Source organism: Onychomys torridus, chromosome 9, assembly GCF_903995425.1.
Source record: "Onychomys torridus chromosome 9, mOncTor1.1, whole genome shotgun sequence".
In the NCBI taxonomy this organism is placed as follows: domain Eukaryota; kingdom Metazoa; phylum Chordata; class Mammalia; order Rodentia; family Cricetidae; genus Onychomys; species Onychomys torridus.
The window spans coordinates 33,889,444-33,904,936 of NC_050451.1; the positions used below are offsets into that span (position 1 = coordinate 33,889,444).

General features: G+C 39.2%; 1 protein-coding gene across 1 annotated transcript in view; it reads right to left on the reverse strand.

Annotated features, from left to right (window-relative positions):
- Adk (adenosine kinase) overlaps nt 1-15,493 on the reverse strand; it is a 418,246-nt gene that overhangs the window by 212,632 nt on the left and 190,121 nt on the right. Inside the window, exons 5-6 of the mRNA XM_036199883.1 lie at nt 7,953-8,125; nt 1,452-1,560 (exon numbers count right to left, since the gene is read on the reverse strand). Coding sequence (XP_036055776.1) covers nt 1,452-1,560; nt 7,953-8,125 — 282 coding nt within the window. The remainder of the gene's footprint in view (nt 1-1,451; nt 1,561-7,952; nt 8,126-15,493) is intronic.

Genomic DNA, 15,493 nt, shown 5'->3' on the forward strand with positions numbered 1-15,493 from the left:
CTGTAGGAGACTTTAACACTAGACTGAAATAAATAATTATATTTTCAATAAGCATACATCTACAGGATAATTGATTTCATACATGCCCTACCAGCTGTTGCACACAGCTCAGACGGAAAGGCAGCAACTGTTTGACCAACACTGTGTATGACATGAGATCCTGCTACTTAGTAACAGGTGTACACTCCTGTTTGATCAACACTGTGTATGCCATGAGATCCTGCTACTTAGTAACAGGTATACACTCCTGTTTGACCAACACTGTGTATGCCACGAGATCCTGCTACATAGTAACAAGTGTACACTCCTGTTTGATCAACACTGTGTATGCCACGAGATCCTGCTACTTAGTAACAAGTGTACACACCTGTTTGATCAACACTGTGTATGCCATGAGATCCTGCTACTTAGTAACAAGTGTACACTCCTGTTTGACCAACACTGTGTATGCCATGAGATCCTGCTACTTAGTAACAGGTATACACTCCTGTTTGATCAACACTGTGTATGCCATGAGATCCTGCTACTTAGTAACAAGTGTACACTCCTGTTTGATCAACACTGTGCATGCCATGAGATCCTGCTACTTAGTAACAGGTGTACACTCCTGTTTGATCAACACTGTGTATGCCATGAGATCCTGCTACTTAGTAACAACACTGTGTATGCCATGATCCTGCTACTTAGTAACAACACTGTGTATGCCATGAGATCCTGCTACTTAGTAACAAGTGTACACTCCTGTTTGATCAACACTGTGTATGCCATGAGATCCTGCTACTTAGTAACAACACTGTGTATGCCATGAGATCCTGCTACTTAGTAACAGGTATACACTCCTGTTTGAGAGGCCATGTCAAACTCATGGAACAGGGAGGTAATCGTGGGGTGGTTAATTCCAGAGAGTCTTTAGTGTACCTTAGAAGTTAATTCTTAACCAATTATTTTTATGTCAGGGAACTTAAATTATATGCTGCCTTATTTCCAAATTTAAGAGATCTGTCACAATCAGTATTTCTGGAATATTAAATGAAAAGGTATCATGCTAATTACTATGGGATAAATAGCAATTACGGTACTTTTTAGGCAAATAAACTCAAACTGTTAGTAGCGCTTATATTACATACTTACATTACTACTGTTTTCCACAATGTTCATATCATTAATGGTACGTTGCTAAAAAATGTGTTAGTAAAACTATTTCAAAAGATCTCATGAACTGAGTTAATAGGATTCTGTGTGACTGAGAAGTTATTTGGACTATCTCTAAAGCAGTAGGTTTGAAGGTTTTAACACACAGCACAGATCCATAAAGATTATTTCTATTGTGTGATAGTGAATTGAGCATACGCTTGCCAGAGGTACATTATCTTGTTATGTTCTGAGCAGGTATCAGCGCACAGCTATCATCTATCATGTGACTATGGCTCCAAATGTGGAGTAGCACTTACGGCTATGTAGTACACTCTGGCCTTCTCCACCAGCATCCAGTTCTTCTCCAGATCAAGATGCTTTTCCTTTTTGTAACAATTGGCAGCAGCAAGGTTAGCAACAAGGGACCTAAAAACCCAAGAAGTAGGAAATATGTTTTACTTATAAAGATTAAAAAACTTGCCAGTTATTTTATACAGAAATGAACAAATTCTTCAAAAGCTGGTATTGCAGATAGGGAGATGAAGAGACAAGGTAACCAGCCTAAGCACTACCTAAAATTCTAAGGTTGGTATATGAGTTTCTTTTTAACTCCAAAATAAGGTTTATTTTTATATTATATAATAATACAGGTTTTATATATTAATACAGTTCAAAATGCAGTTAAGAAATAGGCTGCTACTAGGTCATTCTGAAATAGGAAATCTATATAAACCAAAATTTCATTTTTATGGTAGAAAAATATCTTTATAAAAATATGACCAACAGACTATAATTGACTATTTAATTTAATGCTTTAAGAGTCCAATATGGGATTGATTTCATAAAATATACATATAAACATAGATCATATTTACTGTGAGGAATAAATTTGCAACTATTACATTTTAAGGACTGGAATCAATTAGAACCAAGTCCTGTAGCTAAAAACTTCTGGACAGGGTTATTTTATAGGTGGAAAATTTAAACAGCATACTAAATTTAAAATCTGGTTTTAAGTGCCACTGAAATTGCTTAGTTTTAACCCAACAATTAAATTTAACGAAATAAAAAATTATTTATATTTCACATAATTATAAATCCTTCTTCATTCAGACCTAAGATTTATAAATTAGTTGGCATTTTTTCTCTATTTAAAAAAATTAAAACAGCAACAATTAAGGCTTTTAGAAAAATGACCTCATCGTTTGGGACTTTGGAGATACTTAGCTCCTCTATCTACAAGAAAAGTTACTCTTCCAAAACAATTTTCCATTCATCCATGTTAATTTATTCCTGAATGACACATCTGTTTATATTACAACAAAAGTAGGAAAATATGAGGAATCTCAAGAATACACTCAAATACAAACCACAAACATAAAGCAGCAGTACCATTCCTCTTGTCTGGTGCCAGAGACTGAACCCACTGCTCACATATAAAACAACCTAAGCATGACGTAGGGATTTTTCATTAAAACACTTTCATGTTAACTTTTATTTTAATCACAAAACTATATTTGAGTTCTAAGTTTTACTTACCAGAAGCTGCCTAAAAGAAAAATCTACCCATTCTGCCAAGCTCCAGCATTTGTATTATGAATTAGAGTCCCCTGTTCCCCATGACCATTTCAGAGTTCTCACATCTTTTCTCTTAAATTCCAGACTAGGTCTCATGTATCCCAGGCTGAGTTTGAATGTACGATGTAGCAGAGGATGGCACTAAACTTCTTATCCTTCTGTCCACCTCCTGGGTGCTAGGATTACAGACATGGGCTGCCACATCATGTTTATGCAGTGCTGGGCATAGAACCCAAGGATTTGTGCACACCAGTACAATGCTCTACTAACTGTGCTCCATTCCCAGCCCTACTGCCACGAATAATGTGGGTCACCAAGGCCATAACAGTGGTGGACAAATTGAGTTTTTGACATCTGTAGGACCAAATATTTGTTCTTTAAAATAGTAACTTAGTATATAAAGACAACTTAGCAATTTTATTCTAGTCTTTGTGATGTCAGAGGAAAATTTGATCCATTTATCATTAATGGGAAAAACACACTTGAAGAATAAAATTTCTTTTAGGAAAACTGTAAGAGGCAAAGCTCCAACAAGTACATTTGAACAGTGGATAGCTGGATATATAAACCTTAGTTTGAATAATGAATAATTTAATTGAGACCTGAAAATTATCAAGTTCTCCTATTCATAAATAAAACAAACAAAACACAATAAAAGTCTGAAAATTACTTTTGTTCCCTAATTATTCTTGAAAGTTCTGTGTTAGATCTTTTATGACTATTGCCCACACTGATTGTCAGCACACTGAATTGTGTCAGGTCCTAATATGATTCTGCTGGAGGCAAGCCAAAAACCAAAATAAAGAAGGTCAGAAAGGGGATTGATTGTCTTAACTTTCTTTCAATTTGCTATGATTAACACCACAAACAAGAACAATTTGGGGAGAAAAGGGTTTACATTGCTTACACTTCCCGGTCACCATCTATCACTGAGGGAAGGCAGGACAGAAGCTCAAGAGGTTTGGAACCTGGAGGCAGGAGCTGATACAGAGACCATGGAGAAACACTGCTTACAAGCTTGCTTCTCATAGATTGCTTTGCTAGCTTTCTATATAACTCAGGACCACCTGCCTGGGGTGGTACTGCCCATAGTGGGCAGGGTTCCCTCACATCAATCATTAATCAGGAAAATGCCCCATGGACAGGTCTACAGGTTCATTTGGCGGAAGCAGTTTCCTCAATTTAAGTTCCCCTTTGACCAAATGACTCTAGCTTATGTTAACTTGGAAAAAACCTTACTAGCAAAGGAATGGACCAGGATTGAAAAACAGCACAAAGAATGGAGGGCAAATTACGTATTTCTGAGTATAGAGAACATAGCCAGGCATGGTACACCTATAATCTTGACACTGTGGGAGGATAGTATAAGGACAGATTTAAGTTTGATATTGGTTAAGTCTATTAAGCAAATTCCAGTCCAGCCAGAGCTGTATCTACAGACCCTGTCTCAAAAATCAGACAAATCAAACCATGTACAAAGAATGCAAAATTTGTAGGTCAAAATTTAAAGGAGGTAAATTCTGAGGATTTTATAAAACCCTAACAAAGACAGTGATTTTGTCTTTCCCAGGCAAAGGAGATGTGGTGATAATAATATTAGAAGTGTATGTGTAACTACAGGAATACCTGCACAGCTATAAAACAATAAGAAAATAAAACCAATGCATGGGAGGCCCTGAGAGATATATCAGATGTTCATATGAAGAAGAATTTTCTAAGTAAAGTTGGCAGACAGGAGGGCTGAGACTAACAATACCAACTACCAGCTCTATGAACTTTTCTACTTTGTGGCCCAGGCTGGGGGACTTTCCCACTAGGGACTAGGCTCATATGCTTGTGGGGTATGTTTGGATCTTTCTGCTACATATCCAAGATTTTGAAAAGGGTTTGAAAGCAGCTCATGGCAAGATGTAAAATGAAGAGCTACTCATTTTAGTCCTTTCCATGTCTAACTGGAAAAGTGACAGCAGGCAGCCCTCAACCCGTGGCATGCACCATCTGCGCCTTTCTGATTTGTTTTAATATAGCATATTTTACTGTGGAAAATGTCATATTTAGTCACTCTACAGCCCTGTGACCTGCTCTGGTTGCTTGACCCCTGTTTCTTTTCCTGAGTGTCTTTTGCTTTCTGTTGATTTCAAGAACAGTAGTGCCAATGACCGTCTGTTGTAGAGGGACCCCAGGGGCTCACATTGCTGTAGTGTGGTGCCATTTTGCTATCTGAACAATAAAGACTTCTGAAATGTAATAAAAACGTGTGTGTGTGTGTGTGTGTGTGTGTGTGTGTCTTCCTCCACCACCACTCCCGTCTCCATACTCCACATGCAGGATCCAATTGTGTAACTCATCCTGGATAGCAAACTCGTGATTTTCCTCTTTTGGCCTCTTAAATGTTGCAATTGTACAGGCATGAGCTATGACTTGGCTTGGTTGCTGACTGAATGGTGCATTATCAAGACTAGTGGTGTTTAATATTGGTGGAAGCTATGTGGCACACAAGCTTCTAAAGCAGATTTTGATATTCTGTTATCAGGTTATGCTGACAAGATAATTCTTTCTTTTCTAATGCAAGTTCAGCAAATTGCAAGATGTAACCCCCCCAAACCATTTTCTTTTCCCAAGTCTCATTATACAAGGTAGAGATTATATTAGACAATCTCAAGCTTTCACTGCAATATCCCTTATGAATTTCAAAGAAGGTCTAACAAAAACAAACTTAAGAACACAAAAAGCAGGCCTGTGAGATGGCCCAGTAGCTAAAGGAGCTTGTCTGATGATGCACACCTGGTGACCAAGTTCAATCCTGGGAAACCATACAAAGGCAGTAAGAGAGAAACAACTTCACAGAGCCATCCTCGGGCTCCTACATGTGTGCATGGTACGCACATATATCATACGAACACATCACCACAACACATAAATAAATAAAAAAAATTTTATTCAAAAATAACAAATAGAAGCCAGGTGGTGGTGGCGGCACACGCATTTAATCCCAGCACTTGGGAGGCAGAGGCAGGTGGATCTCTGTGAGTTCGAGGCCAGCCTGGGCTACAGAGTGAGTTCCAGGAAAGGCGCAAAGCTACACAGAGAAATCCTGTCTCGAAAAACCGAAAAAAAAAACCCAAAAAAACAAAAAAAAAAACCAACCAAACAAACAAACAAAAAAAACAAAAGGAAGAAGGGCCTGAAAGCTCACTCCTGGTGGAAAGTCTGCTAAGAGTTTGAGGACAGTGTAAGATGCTGTCTCAAATAAAGTAAATAAAATAATTACATTGGTGACAATGACTAAGATAAAAAATAATAAAAAAACAACAAGTCCAAGAAGTGCTGGTATGGATGCAGGGAAAGCAGAATAATTATCCAATGTTGGGCATACAAAGTGGTGCAGCCACTGTGGGAATTCTTCAAAGAGCCAGAAGTAGCTCTACCACATGATACATTCTTAAAGAACTCCATATCCTATGACAGAGCTACTTGCTCATCCATGCTCATCACTGGCCTATACAAAACAGCCAGTAAATGGACACAGCTTAATGTCGCCAACTGATGAGTGGATGATGACAATGTGTTGTATTGTTCAGCTGTAAAAAAAAAAAAAAAAAAAGAAAAAAGAAAAAATAGGAAATTTACAGGTAAAAGGATGGAGCTGGAAACAGTCATTCTGAGTGAGGTAATACAGACTCAGAAAGACAAACACTGCATGTTATCTCTCATATGTGGATGCTAGCACTGAATATTTTTGTGTCTGCTTAAACTGAAGTACCCATAGAAGTCAGCAAACTGGGGGAGGTGGGTCAAGGGAAAAGGGTAAGATGCAGGTGGTAGAGAGTGGGGATGGAGAATAATGGAACAGGAAGGGCCAAGTAGGACAGAGGATGGGAGAGCTTAGTGGAGGAAGGAATATAGGGAAGTTCCAAAAATATGTACATATAGAAAAGGTTTTAAATAGAATTACCTCAACCTCCCAGAGGCTCAGGGATCATCAAGGAAGAGGGGTAGAAAGGCTTTAAGAGCCAGAGGTATCAGACGTCTATGAAAAAACATTATTTGCTAAAAACAGCAGAGTTGATGCATATATGAACTCACAGTGGTTATAACTGTATGCATCTGACCTGAGCAAGATCAAATCAGCCACAGTTGAAGAATGGGTTGGTAATGGATCCATAAAGTCCTAGCCTTAGCTCAGATGCCATTGGCAACTGATGGCTACTGGGGGAGGAAGTGAGTTTTCTTCTGGGATGTGGTCCCTGACATCCATGTTGCAGTAGCTAGGCCCACTCGGTGCACATGCAAGCAGCACTAAGTGTTCTTAGTGGACTTAAACACAGAACACACTGGGCTGGAAAGAAGGCTCAGCCATTAAGAGCACTCGTTGCACTTACAGAGGACCTAGGATTTGGGTTCTCATCACACATACAGTAGTTTACAACCAATTGTAATTCCAGTTCTAAGGGATTGGACACCCTCTCCTGACCAATACTGGTACCAAGTACACATATGGTGTACATATATACACACGGGCAAAGCACTCACACACATAAAATTAAAAAGAAATCTAAACTTATAAACAATGTGCCAGGCTGGGTGGTGGTGGCATACACCTTTAATCCCAGCACTCGGGAGGCAGAGGCAGGTGGATCTCTGAATTCAAGGCCAGCCTGCTCTACACAGTAAGTTCCAGGATGGCCAGGGATACGCAGAGAAACCCTGTCTTGAAAAACTATTAAAAAACAAAACAAGCCGGGAGGTGGTGGTGCACGCCTTTAATCCCAGCACTCGGGAGGCAGAGCCAGGCGGATCTCTGTGAGTTCGAGGCCAGCCTGGGCTACCAAGTGAGTCCCAGGAAAGGCACGAAGCTACACAGAGAAACCCTGTCTCGAAAATCAAACGAACAAACAAACAAACAAACCAAAACCAAACCAAACCAAAACAAACAAAAAACATGTGTAAGATTTCATCTGCATCTATAACAACAAAACAAAATGCAAGAAGTTTAGAGGCAGAAATTGTGTGCTGGGGGAATATGGGAGTAGATTTTATCAAAAATATTGTACATATGTATGACATTCTTAAATAGTAAAAAAATTCAACACATTAAGGTAAAAAATAACACAAAGAAGAAGAGTTTACTGAACATTAGAAATGATTATTAACGTGAAGTTTATTTCAAACTTTAATTCAGGTTTTGTCAATGTTTACACAGCTCTGAGGATAGGGTGTTCTGGTTGATAATGACTTACCTGTTGCCACCAGTGATGCAGGCAGCACAGGTTCCTGTTGGCTGCTCATTCTGCTCGTAGTAATGAGCATCCACATGTGCTTCAGCAGCTTTACGCTTCAAGATCTCCCCAAATTTGTCTATCCCAATGCATCCAAAGAACGTTGCTGCTTTGTGTGGCTCCTGAATCATCCACTGAAAAGCAAGAACATAAATGACTGAATGGGTCAGAAACAGAACAGATAATGCAGGACTCTTCTATGGATGCTAGCCAGAAAGGCATGCTTTGTGATGGCGGTGACTGGAACTTCAACACTGAACTACTGCTTAGGATAAGAACCTTGGCCAAACAGCCATACACATCTTATTCTACATGAGAATAGATGTAGTGAGTTTAGTGGGTACACATAGAAAACAGTACATTAGAATTCAGAAGCTCAGGTTATACAGACTTTAAATCAAATGCTGGCTGTTTACATGAAAATAAAGTTAAGTGCCAATAAAATGAGCAAGCATAGCAATTTCATGGAAAAATACAGAATTCACTTTGAAGACAGTTTTGATAAAATGTTTGCCCCTGATTAGTTGTGTTATTATTAACATATCACTTGATCTTTCAACCTTTTTTTTCCCTTAAAATTTTTTTGTTGTTACACCGGTCTCACATTGTAGCCCAGGCTGGCCAAGAACTTACTGTAGAACACAGGCTAACCTAAAATTCATAGCAGTGTTCCTGTCTCAGCCTCTTTAATTCTGGGATTATAGATATGAGCTACCATCTTGGCATCGCTTAACCTTTCCACAGCTTATTTCACTCATCTGGAAAATGGGGAAATGATAAAAACATGCTTTATAAGGTAGCTGAAGATTAAGTTTTAAATAACATAGGTAAATGCATATGCAAAGCTGAGCATCGTACCTATGATACAATAAGCAATATATACCAGCTGTTATAACCAATATTTTTATATTTCTTGAAATAATTCATCCATAAATTATGCTAAAGCATACTCATGCTTAATACCATTAAAATGATAAATGTCAAAAATTATGGCTGAGCATGGTGGTTTATGCCTGAAATTCCAACACCTGGGAGATGGAGGCAGGAGAATCAGGAGTTAAATGTCCAGTCTTGGCTACTTTGCAAATCTGTATGAGGTCCTATGAGACTCTGTCTTACTCCCCATTCCCCACTCCAAACATGAAGAAAAGTGTTCAGTTCTGGACTGAGGGTGGACTTCTGAGCTTTCATCACAGAAGCTACTTTTTGAAGTACATGGCAATTAATTAAGTCAACAGATAGAGAATAAGATATTGTGGCATGCACAGCTCAAAATAAGCCATCTATATCATAGCCATTATCTCACAGCCCAGGGATGACTGAGGATGAAAGGACAGTGAATCTCCACGGAGGAACAGTATTTACATGAGATGAGAGGATTGTTGCACACAAACACTCACTGTGGCTATTACTGGGTGAATACGATGAGCAGGAGCTGAAACCTGCCCAAATCACAGAACTGATAAGGGAGGGGCTCATGAAGCCCTATCCCTATTTGAGGACCCATTGGCAACTGATTGATGCTGGAGTTGGAAAAGTCAGCATTCTTTAGAAATGCTGGCTCTGAGAGGCTACCCATGTTCTGGCAGATACACGGTCCTATACTTTTGCTCATACAGAAGAGAGAGACAGAGACAGAGAGACAGAGAGAGACAGAGAGACAGAGAGGGACAGAGACAGAGAGACAGAGAGAGACAGAGAGAGACAGAGACAGAGAGACAGAGAGACAGAGACAAGAGAGATACAGAGACAGAGAGAGACAGAGACAGAGAGAGACAGAGACAGAGAGACAGAGAGAGAGAGAGACAGAGAGACACAGAGACAGAGAGAGACAGAGACAGACAGAGACAGAGAGAGACAGAGACAGAGAGACACACACAGGGAGAAACAGAGAGAGACAGAGACAGAGAGACAGAGAGAGACAGAGACAGAGAGACAGAGAGAGACAGAGACAGAGAGAGACAGAGACAAGAGAGAGAGACAGGGAGAGACAAGAGAGAGACAGAGACAGAGAGAGACAGAGACAGAGAGAGACAGAGACAGAGAGAGAGCACATGAAGTGAGAGTGAGCACGAGAGGCGGTAGTGAGCTGGGGAGGGATGGGAGGATTTGATGCAAAAACATTATATACATGTATGAATATTAATTTTTTTAAAGATAGAAATGTTAAAATTCTAACTACAAATATCTTATCATGTCATTAAAGTGATTCTTGTAAACTTAAGTATTTTTGTTGTAAATGATTCATCATGGATTTCTTTTAATATGCATGGTTTTCACTGATTTGAACTCTTTAAATTAGCTCAAGTTCCTGAGGCTTCTCATCTTTTATTAGTGATTTTAAAGAGATCATCTCTCTTTGTTCCAAATATAGTTGTTAAAATTCTTTGTATATTAAGTTTAAAAAAAAAAAAAAAGCACTAGCATAGGGGCTAGAGAGATGGTTCAGGAGTTAAGAACACTTGCTAAGAGCCCAGGTTCAATTCTCAACACCCATGTTGCAGCTCACAACTGCCTATAGTTCTAGTTCCAATGTACCCAATGACTTCTTCTGACCTCCATGGGTATTTACATGCTTATTATATAAAGGCAGAACACTCATATAGATAAAATGCAAATAAAATTTTAAAATAAAAAGCACCAACATATATTTTGATAAATATATTTTCAAATGAGTATAAATTGTATACATACACACACACACACATATATATATATATATAATTACATATGTACACACATACATTTGAGGGGCAAAGGAATGAGGACATAAAAAAAAGATAAAGAAAGATGCAGAAGCGGCATAAGCTAACTGCCTGATGACAAGGAGTCCTATTTAAAGAGATTGAGCCTTAAAATGAACATACAACGCTACAGATGTAAGCATTTGTATTTTATCTAAAATGAAATAAAGCTACAAACAAAGTCTATGTACAGAAGACTTGTTGAATAAACTAGAGGAACCTGTCTGACAGAAACACCAAAACACACACAAAAACAAGGAAGGGTTTAGAGAATAGTCCATCAAAGTAATTCTAGCACATGGGAGGTAGAGGCTCCAGTTGGGGCTTGGGAGGCCATCTTGGGATACAGAATGAGTTCAAAACCGGCCTAAATTCCACAAGAAAACCCAATCTTAGAAACTATGGCCTGTGAATGTGGCTTAGTGGTAGGTACTTGCAAGGCCTTGGATAAAGCCAAATGTTTCGATCTCCGGCATAGCAACAAAACCCCAAACCAAACAGATCCATGTGTGTAGACTATTTTCTAGCATATCTTTGAAACTAGGAAAGTTTTAAGAGAAAGAAAACTTAGAAGTAAAAATATCCTGGGGAAGCTTTCAGACACTGAATTTGTCAATGTTTTCTAAGGAATTATAACAAAACAAGTCAAATAAAGCAAAAGAAAATAACTGAGTACAACAAACTTGAGACCTACTGAATAGCAAACGGAAGTCAATAAAGTAAAAGGGCAATTGTACATCTGATGAGAGGTTAGTATCAATAATACCTAAGAAACTTCTACAACACCACAATGAAACAAATAACCTGACTGAAATATGGCCAAAGGTGTTGAACATCTGTTTCTAATCACCCAAATGGCCAATGAGCACATGAGATGCTCAACAGCACTGGTCATCCAGCAAAGAAAAAAATCAAAAGCACAATCAGATGTTATTTAATACTGATCTTGAATGTCACTATGAAAAGAGTAGAAAATAAGCATTGTTGAGGATGTGGAGAAATTACCCTTGGTGCTACGGCAATTAGAACACAACACCAGAAAGGTGCAAGTACAGAAGCTTCTGATACTAGACAACAGGCAAGGCAAGCCTGTGACCTCTGACAGAAGGGAGCTATGAGGACCCCAATGGGCCCTGACGTCATCCTATGCCCTGTTTCAGGGAACGAGAAGCCTGGCACTCCCACTGAAATTAGTGCATACCAATAAGCTCTGAAAGAAACGAAGGAAAAAATTATGAAAAATTTAACAGTAAGCTAAAATTTATAGTGACTCTTAAAATTCTGGCTACATATTTGATGTGGAGGTGAGGGGCTTGGTCTTGCCTCACCTGAATGTACCAGGCTTTGTTGATTCCCCATGGGAGGCCTTACCCTTTTGGAGGAGTGAATGCGGGGTTGGACTGGGCAGGGGGGAATGGGTGGGGGGAACAGGAGAAGGGATGGAATGGAAAACTGTGGTTGGTATGTAAATTGAAAAAATTTAAATAAATAGTAATAAAAATTCTGGCTACATGTAACCTGTATATGTTTCAGCAATATAAGAAATAAGGATTTGGGCTGGAGAGATGGCTCAGAGGTTAAGAGTACTGACTGCTCTTCCAGAGGTCATGAGTTCAATTCCCAGCAACCACATGGTGGCTCACTACCATCTGTAATGAGATCTGGTGCCCTCTTCTGGTGTTCATTCAGCTACATGCAAGCAAGCAGAACACTGTGTATAAATAATAAGTAAATAAATCTTTAAAAAAAATAAGGGTTCTACATAAATACTCTCAAATGAAAAACATGAAAGTAAACATGGTGGTACATCTCTTTATCCCTTTGGCAGCACAGTCTCTAGAGATACTAAAGCAGTGGTTCTAGACCTGTGGGTCACAACCCATTTGGGGTTCAAACAACCCTTTCATAAGGGTCACATATCAGATATCCTGCATATCAGATATTTACAACACAATCTGTAACAGTAGCAAAATTATACTTATGAAGTAGCAACAAAAATGATTTTGTGATTGGGGGTTAGCACAACACGAGGAACTTCACTCAACTGTGGCAGCTTTAGGAAAGTTGAGGACCGCTGTGCTAAAAGGGCACAGAATGTGGAAGATTAATTTCTCTCACTCTGTAGCTTTTGGGAGGCTGTCATCTACACTGAGTGGGACTTTTCAGTGACACTTCCTGAAGTAACCCTCATCCTGCTCTTGCAAATAAGCCCCATAAACTCACTGGTTTATCAAAGAGTACTTTGATGGAATCATTACTTTGATCTGGCATTGACTGGTGTTCTATTTGGGGGAATAGAAGTTTGTGTCTCCCAAAGAAGGAAGCACAATAATGACATACAGTTTGAATGCAATCTCAACCAACACCTCAATAGGATACATAAGGGAATTAAAGGGCTGATTCTATAATCAATGAAATATGGAAAAGGAACTAGACAGGCAAAAGGAGGTAAGTATATCACTCTGAAAGATATCAATGCTGCTAAAGACTACATTAATCTTCAATTATAAAATGTATGCACTTGTGGATACTGTAAAAATCAAAAATGCCTAAGTAGTCATTATTGGTATAAATACCTGAATTAGTTTAATTCAACTTAAATAAGAATAGAAACTGCAAAATATTCCTAGAAAACACCCAGGAGAGGCATTAATTACAACGACGGTTGCTGGGGGATGTCTTTCTGTATGCTGTGAATATATGTTGTTCCCATGGGTTAATAAATAAGCTGTTTTGGCCTATGACAAGGCACCTTAGAGGCAGGCGGGAAATCCAAGGACAGGGACAGGAAAGAGAAAGGTGGAGTGGAGAGATGTCAGACCGCCATCCTAGGAACAACATGTAATGGGATCCAGGTAAAGCCACGGAACACATGGTGATATATAGTTTAATAGTTATGGGCTGAGTTAAACTATAGGAGCTAGCTTATAAGAAGTCACGCACAATGGCAGGAAGCATGGCCTCCTTAGGCCTTATAACCCAAGATCATGGGCAGAGCAAATACTACTACAGAAGGGATCAGAAAACGTTTCTGAGGATATATGACATCAACAATGGTCTGTAAAAGATATGCTTGGAACTGACAAAAATTTTTGGAACTGACGAAAATGGACTTCAAAGAAAGGCATGTAAAAACATAACACACAGTGTGTTTTATGAATATTATTATGGTGTTCTCAGAACAAAAGAAATTCTTCATTAAGTAGCTAGTTCCAACCAAAAATACTAATTTTTCTAAGTGAGTATCTCTTGGGCACTACAAACTCCCACAGCCTCAGACCCAGACTCATCATCAGCATGTTCACTCATTACCTGACCTTGACTTTTGCATACTGCCTTTTAATCACAGAAATTGCAAATAAATTTGTCTTTGCAAAGTACCTGTGAAGTCACTGAAAGCAATGTGGCAGTCTAACACTAAAAGGAAAAGATCTGGAGGAGTGGTTCTTGTGTATGACAGATGTCATTGAGCTACCCTTGACCATCCTATGGAAGGGGCCTTGTTAGTGCAGCAGTTGTATGTGAGTCTCACAAAAACATCCAGGGGACTTGGTGTGGGTTTGTTGCAGGATCACAGGGGGCCTACAAGAGCACAGCTTCGGAAACAAGAGCACATGTTAGCCAGAACTAATAAAAAAGATAACCAAAGGAATATCAGAAGTGTAATAACAGAGCACCTCTATAGGAAAGAAAAATCTAGTGGGAAATATAGGCCTAGGCAGGATAATTAAATGTCACTTTACAAAGTGTAAGCATAGTCTGCAGGTGTAATAAAGCACATGGAGGTTTCTCAGCAAATGAGTGAGATTATAAAAGCCGATGACTATTAATGCAAGGAATCAGACAGAGTAAATTTACACCTGAATTTAAATAGTTGCTGAATAAATGGCATATTAAGCTACACACTACGAGTCTTTAACAACCTATTCAAAGATTTCTATTAATATTAACTTTACCTTTCAGATGAATTGTCTCTTCTCCCAACTGCAATATACAGGACAATATAACTGCCAGTGGTGCCTGAGAGCTATCACTTTTAAGATCATGCCACATGCTTTAATTTCAGTCATAATTAAATGATGAAGAATGACACCTCGATACTAAAATAATTGAAAGATAAGCCAGAGACAGGAAATTTTATGACAGAAAAACCAGGGAGGCACTCCAGGAAAACTTAAAAGCTCAGCTGAAAAGAACATGGAATGTAAAAACTGGGAAATAACAATAAGCACCTATCAAATGGAGAAGAGCAACTGGAATGAGAGCGGGGGGGGGGGGGGGGGGGGGGGGGCGCTCAGCAGGGGGTCTTCTTAAACATGTCGATAGACCATAGCGCTCACCCTGTGTATGGAAAGGTTGTGTAACCATCTTGACCAATGAACTCCAGGACATTTTTAATGCCTCAAAAACAAATCTATACCAACTGACGTCTTAAACCCTATCCTCTAGAGGTACTACAACCAACTGCAAAAGACCTCTGAGTTATTCCCCTGCCTTCAGCTTTGTGTTTCCTCAGTCTACTGTATTTTGAGGGAGCTTTCTACAATGTCTTCTCCTCAACAAAGCATGACCTGTAACCCATGCAGCTTCACAACAGAACCATCCCTTAAGCAGCACTCCATTCAGCTGCCCGCCCAATTCTTCCAATTTAGAACTCCTTCTACCTCCCTCCGTCTGTCCGTCCGTCCGTCCCTCCCTCCCTCTTTCTCCCCTCCTACCTTCTCATATCTCTTGTATCCTAGGTTGGCCTGGAACTCC